The sequence below is a fragment of the Haliotis cracherodii genome, unplaced genomic scaffold (genome assembly GCF_022045235.1).
Source record: "Haliotis cracherodii isolate W230 unplaced genomic scaffold, xgHalCrac1.p SCAF_17, whole genome shotgun sequence".
NCBI lineage: Eukaryota > Metazoa > Mollusca > Gastropoda > Lepetellida > Haliotidae > Haliotis > Haliotis cracherodii.
In genome coordinates this window covers 5,533,181-5,540,550 of record NW_027266272.1, presented here as the reverse complement: position 1 = coordinate 5,540,550, position 7,370 = coordinate 5,533,181, and the positions used below count along the sequence as shown (strand labels likewise).

Below are 7,370 nucleotides of genomic sequence, written 5' to 3'. Positions count from 1 at the left end.
TTGAGGATGTCGCAAGTTTGACTCCATGTCACAGAGTATGCAGAAGCTGAATCATGTGTCACTTACACGTGATAAAGGGCTGTTTTTGAGTTCTGTTTCAAAACTTGTACGTCCTCCTTGTCAAAAAGTTTCACAGCGATGGAGTTGCCAGACTCGCCGAACACTATTACCACCGCGCGCACATGTCACTATACATGGATCGATCTGGGCAGACAAGAAGCTAACTTGACATGTTGACACTTTTTGTATGTAACAACACTTGAAGTTAGACTTCTTGACTCTTTTTCAGTCAGTTGGTTCATCAACAGGTTCGAAAATGCAAATATATGGCCGTAACCACTTGTACCAGATGTCGTCTGCAGTTTGACACTCGCCAACAGAGCTAGACCTTCAGCCTTTGTCCGCCGAGAAGAAATAGTGTTCAGGATATTCTTAGATAAAGTATCGTTATCACGACAAGGTGACAAATCAAACGATGCTGATGACTAAATAGGTTTGATATTTGAAGCGACGGAAGCACCAGCCAATTATTTCCCGCTTCGCGCGCGCGGTCTCCCAGTCGAACTCAAGCGAGTAGCAGACGATAACTCGCGCAGCTGATTCAGTTGTATATCTCAGTATAAAGCCAGGAGGGGCTCTTGTCGGATGATGTCGGGAGCGCCGTAAAAAGTTGAAAAGTTTGAATCATCTCGCGGTGTAGATGTTTGTTAGCTTGGCTGTGTTTCATTTCCGCTGCGAGGTCGCTTGGTAACGGTGACATTCCATAGCAACACGAAGTTTCAGCATCTTGACCACACATTCGGATCGCGTCGACTGGTTGGTTGTTTTGAAAACTCTATGAGAGGAAGTCTGCAGGTTGCAGTCATTACCCCGGCACGCTCATTCTTAATTCGCAGATTTAAATAATTCCACAAACTGGCGTCACATCCACACAATAACCAACTGTTTGCAACTTTTCCAAATTTGAAACCTTCAATGCAAAGACGTCTACGAGTTCCCTGACGATGTGTGCCTGTGTTGGATTTCTGCTGTCGTTCCTAGGGACGGTGACTGTGACGAACGTAAACGCCTTCAATATCGACACTCGTGATCCGAAATTTTTTTCCGGTCCTGAGGGATCGTATTTCGGGTACACAGTCGCAATTCTCTCGGAGTACCTAGACTATCACGGATATCAAGAAATGTGGTAAGTGAACCTATATCTTACTTTCGGGATCCGTCTTGCTCCCTATATTACTCTGGGTACAGCAATATCATACGTGGTATGGCGATGTTCCTTAGTATCTGTTTATTGTTATTCTTTCTTGGGTTTTTTTCAAGAAGGATAAACATGTTCACTCCGTGACGTTCATGGGTTATCTGTGAGACATGAATAATGAATTGTTACAGAGAAAACGAGTTAACCTGCCACGGTTTCGACCGGGATATTGTTTACATACGCAAATTACATCCCGTGTGTGCTGTTGGAGAAAACAGTGATATATCTTTTACTGACTGATGATGTTCAGATGCTAATGAATAACGAAATATGATTATTATGATTTTCAGGTATTGTTATGCATAACTTTTATAAGTTTTATCAACACATTACTTCCATATCATAAGTGTTCATTGGGGTTAACTGGAACCGATTATACTCTTTCTTCAACTCAACGCTGTAATACTAAAGATGATATACCAGTGTTGGTATAACCACACGTGTGCGCTTAATAACGCCATGTTCTCTCTGTAAAACTGGTCCGAATACTGTTACAGGTCAAATTGCAAAAAACTCTAACAGTCTAAACTCTTTGTTGTTTTACGCCGCATTCAACTGTATGACGTCGGCTTGTAAATAATTGAGTCTAAACCAGAAATTCCAGTGATCGATACTGTGAGTTACGATTTTCCGTCGGAGTACAATGACACTCAATCAACCAAATCGCCTAGCCAGACCACCCGATCCTTTCAGACGCTTCTTTCGACTAGCATAGTTTGCAGGGGACTCAATCTAACCCGGATCCCCATGGGCTGTCAACTATTGCTTTAAGAATTTGAAGTAAGTTCACTAATTATAATTAACAATAACTATCAATTTATTCCATCACTGATACGTCTAGTTCGGGAACCACAACACAGCAAACCAGCCAATCCGCTGATCAGTGCTTACGTAGACGTTCATTCTAAATAATTCATGGTGATTGTTTGGTATGCGGGTAAGGTGGAGTTATGACAAGGATGCATATTTCCTTACTAATGCACTTCATGTGTCGTCGTTTAACACTCTGCTGTTACAATGCATGCATAAGTTTCATTAATAATGCAAACTATTCAGTAGAAAAGCCCATGCAGCTGATCTGCAATGTCGTGATTGATCGTTTCACAGTCGTAAGGGACTTCAAAGGACGATCACTCAGTCGCCGAATGTGTAGTTGCACACGTCCCTGACATACGCGCAGCTCGTTGTGACAACTTGACGTATGTAAGTGAGACGGAGTATTGTTGTCAAATGTGGAAAAACTTTCACTTTGTCTCCACGTGTTTTTTATAAACAGGAACTTTTTTTAAACAGTATTCGAAATAAAAAAATTGCCAGGCTGACATCGGGACCTACAGACGTTAGAAGCCGCAGGCCCTGGCTAGACTCGTGAGGCCCTCATTTATAAACGCTGCATCTTATTGTGACAAAAAACATAGACACGTAAATTAACTGCATGTCATAAGGATCCATACAACTTTGAAACTGCTGGTACGACACAAGAATTGCCCGTCACACGCCTGCGGGTAGGCGCATATTTCGAACACTGTTTTCAAGTTGTTTTTTCTTCTCCTTGGGGGATACCGGGTTGGAACTGGTCCCCGACTATCTGTGGGGAGACTTGATAGATCGTGTGGTCAGGCTCGGCGACTTGGTTGTGGATTCCAAATATCCATCACTGGATTGTCTGGTCTAGATTCGATTATGTACAGATTGGCTGGAATGTTTCTGAGTTCGGCGTTAATAACAAACAAACAAACAAATAAAAATCCCTTTGTTCCAATGATAACCTTTCTTGTAAATTTGTTTAATTGAAATTTTATTTGTCTTGATATTAATAGCGATCACGTACAACAGCTGTGGTGTTATAACACTTTGTTTATAATTTATAATGCTTTATACTATCTGACTGTTAAAAATATAGATTCATATCTAAACATATGTATATATGTTATCACACCAGCTCCGCCTGTTCCCTGCACAAAGATCCTGTTTGTGGAAATCTGGTAACATAAACACACGAGATTGCTTTCACAGTCACGACACATCGGCTCTCAGAGGTCGCGGAGGTGTGTTCTAATTGAGTTATCTCTTGGCAGATAACTCCACTGCTTGTTTACAGGGGGGTCGGGCGAGATGGAGTTTTTTATCTCATCCACCCATTATCACAAAATTAAATCAGATTCTTGCATCCAACTATAAGATTTCTTTAGCTGAAGGAACACGGTTGAAAACCCGTGTCACTTGGTATCATCTCTATGTACACACGGTTAACTACTCATGTTGCTGTTTGCCTAGACTAACATCAAGTCTCTGAAATAAACATATTTTACAGAAAGAAAAACGGTTTTTAAATTATCTTAATAAAAATATAATAAAAAAGGGCCCAGAGACTCTCTTCATAACTCCAGTAATCTAGACTTACCAAATATTATAGACTTGCGTGGGCTGTATTGGATATATTTGTAAAAGGGTCTGAATGACAGACCACTGTTTGCAGTCATGGACATTTTCTGTTTTCTTACCATGTTTATAGTAATGGAGGTAGCTTGGCCAACATGTAAATTGGAAGCCGTTGGGAAATAGGTCCGCCATCAGTATTCGTCAGAAATGTTCATACAAAATATTGATGATTTTCTATATTATATATTTACCAAACTGTGTCCATCATAGTCATGTGCTGAGTTGCGTCCCTTTAGCGTTCTGGAATTTACGACCGTGGATTCATGCCTAGATTCGCCCTGATTAAGATTCCTGAAACGTCAGCACCATATCCACGCACGTGGGTTTCACCAAAATGGTAAATATCTAGGGCCTGCATCCTTTCAGGCTTTAATGGCACACGTGGTGTAAATGAAATACTGTTCAAAGCGGCCTTAAACAGTGCGCACTCACTCGTCCCTCCAGACGTACCAACACTTACCGAAGTCGTGTCTGTCCTCCCATAGTTAGGAAAGTAGTGTCTGACCAACTCATACTTACTTAAGTCGTGTCTGACCAACTCATACTTACTTACGTCGTGCCTGACCAACTCATACTTACTTTAGTCGTGTCTGACCAACTCATACTTACTTAAGTCGTGTCTGACCAACTCATACTTACTTACGTGGTGCCTGACCAACTCATACTTACTTAAGTCGTGTCTGACCAACCCATACTTCTATAAGTCATGTCTGACCAACTCATACTTACTTAAGTCGTGTCTGACCAACTCATACTTCTATAAGTCGTGCCTGACCAACTCATACTTATTCAAGTCATGCCTGACCAACTCATACTTACTTAAGTCGTGTCTGACCAACTCATACTTCTATAAGTCTGTCCATAGTTAACTAGGTCGTGTCTGACCTGTCCATAGTTAACTAAGTCGTGTCTGACCTGTCTATAGTTAATTAAGTCGTGTCTGACATGTCCATAGTTAACTAGGTCGTGTCTGACCTGTCCATAGTTATCTAAGTCGTGTCTGACCTACCAATCAATGTACTAGTTGTAATTTAGCTCACTTAGCCAGATTAACAATCTAACAATGCTGATTTGATTAATTTTGATTTATCGAGTATGCTAAAGTATAACGGTCAATCGACAATACATCAGCCGTACAACGACAAGCCCGCTTGTGTAGGGGATGGTTTGAAGGGTAACACGACACCTCTGACCAGTGCCAATGTAAGAACCATCCAACGTACAGTGCCCGCGATATTTCATACTTATCTAGACCCAAGAAACTTTTAGATATACACGTAAACGTTTCTTGCCCCCGGTGCCTTTACTGATTACCTGTCAGCCGAGCTGCCAACCGATGGGAAATCGGTTCGTCTACCATCTATCTACCCTGTCTATCTTTCTGCCTACCTGCCCGCCTGTCTTCCCCATCAGACCTCGGTGAAAACCGTCAACCTGTCAATCTATCTTCCGAAGACGCCAGTTTGTCAGTTTCTAAAAAACACTTCCTCACAGGAATGTTGTATTTTTGTTTGACAAACAGATAAATGAATAGTTGACTTTGTCCACAAAAAGACATCTAATGTACACTATACGTGTATTAAGAAGCATTTTTCTTAAATAATGTTTCTTTTGAATGTGTTCCGAATATATTATTCGATTTAAGATCCCCGTTTCTTTTGTAAAGTAGGGCAATGGCGATTTTTGAAAATCTATACAGTGAGGTCGAATGATCCAAATATTGTTTTTCAGTGAATTAAAATATATTTTTCACAAAGGTATTGAGAAGTAACGAGGTTAGCTGCGTAGAACGTTACCACAAATAGAGACCAGTGCGCATATGTATCACGTGGCAGCCTTAATTGACAGACTCTCCCTCTGAAATGGTCACGTTGAATTGTTAATCTCGTTATAAGGCTCCGTCATTCAGTTACGTAGTGAATTATCTTATTTAATGTATACGATACGCCTGACGTCTGGCGTTTTCTCAAGCCTTTGAAAATAATTTTGATATGCAAGTTGAAATGAAATTGCAAGTTCGGGTGAACACAAATATAGCAGAATATGGTTAATGGGTTGTATTAACTGCTTGGGTTGTTGTCAATCAATCTTTGATGCGTTCTGCACGGGAGACAGCAGGTTATCGAATTACGGAGACGTGCAATAGTTTTAGTTGATGTATCGCAGATTAGGTTAGTGTGTCTAGGCGATTGATAGCTGCACAAGGAGATGTTTGCGCCGTTATACGATTAAGGCTTGTTGTTAAGCGGAGACTTTGCCGGAAATAGCTCTTGTTGGACATAACTGTGCCAGCAGGCCTAGGAACATTGATAACGCACCCGAGTTGGCATCACGAATTGTTTAGGAAATATGAAATTCACTCTGGTGGTCATATTGTGTTTGTTTGTTTGTTTGTTTGTTTGCTGTTCAACGCTGCACTCAGCAATATTCCAGCTATGTGACGGTGGTTTGTGAATAATCGAGTCTGGACCGAACAACCCAGTGATTGACATCATGAGCATCGATCTACACATTTGGGATACGATGGCATGCATCAACCAAATCAGCGAGCCTGATCACCCGATCCCGTTAGTCGCCCCTTAAGACAAGCATGGCTTGGTGAAGACCTAATCGAACCCGGATCTTCGCGGGTGAGCTGTTGCGGTAACAACAGCTATTTGTCTTCTTCTTGGTAAACACAGATGTTTTGAAGATGTTGGTGATGTTACTGCTTCAGCAGGTTGTTTGGGTTTGTACAAAGGCCACGTGCTCAATAGACATATTCACACAAGGCAGCCACATGCACGATATTGTTACAGGTGACAATACCAATCTCACCCCGAAACTATTTGGACTGTGCCACTTATTTATATTTATGAGGTCACCACCTCTTTCTGCGCGAACAAGCTATGTATTTATTAGAACGACATGCCCATGAAATTCGATATGTTTGTAAGAGCTAAAGTTACCTTACTTTATCGAGATATAAAGGTATCGTCGTCAAAGATTATGTGAGGCGACAATTTATGCCTGCAGCAGTACTGCCACGTAGTCTTTAGCACCAATGTGAATGCATTGCACGAAATGTTTATGCACCGATTCACATTGTATTCAGCGACAGCGTTATCGTCGTATTTGGCATGGATTGCACGTGCAGCAAGATAATCATGACATGCATCTGCTTGTAGAGTTATCGAGATAAGAACGAAGAGAACGTGATCTTTTCGCGATCTCTTTGAGGAAGATGGCTGTGATTTTTCAAAGACCGGACTTGTGTAATGAGTGTGTGTCTAGATCGAAGACTGATCCTGCACTAAATTACAATCAATATTTGAATTCTATTGTTTTAACAAAATACAAAATAATTAAGATTGGCTTCAAATGTGTTACAAACGACAGAATATCAGTTTAGTTTATGACTTTAGTTTATGGTGCACGAACCTCGTGTCTCCGTCCCTTTCATCGGGAACACCGCCAGGATTAGTACTATATGTGTACCTAAATATAAAGAGTGGTTAATGTCGCTAGCCCAGAGGAAATTCCGAGATATGATTAACTCCAACAATTTCCTGTTTGTCGAGATCCGGGAAGCGGCAGGTCGGTGGTTCCAGACGCGTCACGCCAAGAGACTTTAAAAGATGGCACTTGTTGTTACCCTGCCTTGCGAGCGACTTTAAAGCGATAAACCTAG

General features: G+C 41.3%; 1 protein-coding gene across 1 annotated transcript in view; it reads left to right on the top strand.

Moving 5' to 3' along the window:
• The first annotated feature begins 586 nt into the window (after positions 1-586).
• LOC139464852 (integrin alpha-4-like) overlaps positions 587-7,370 on the top strand; it is a 99,813-nt gene continuing 93,029 nt past the window's right edge. Inside the window, exon 1 of the mRNA XM_071246404.1 lies at positions 587-1,186. Coding sequence (XP_071102505.1) covers positions 1,005-1,186 — 182 coding nt within the window. The 5' untranslated portion in view covers positions 587-1,004. The remainder of the gene's footprint in view (positions 1,187-7,370) is intronic.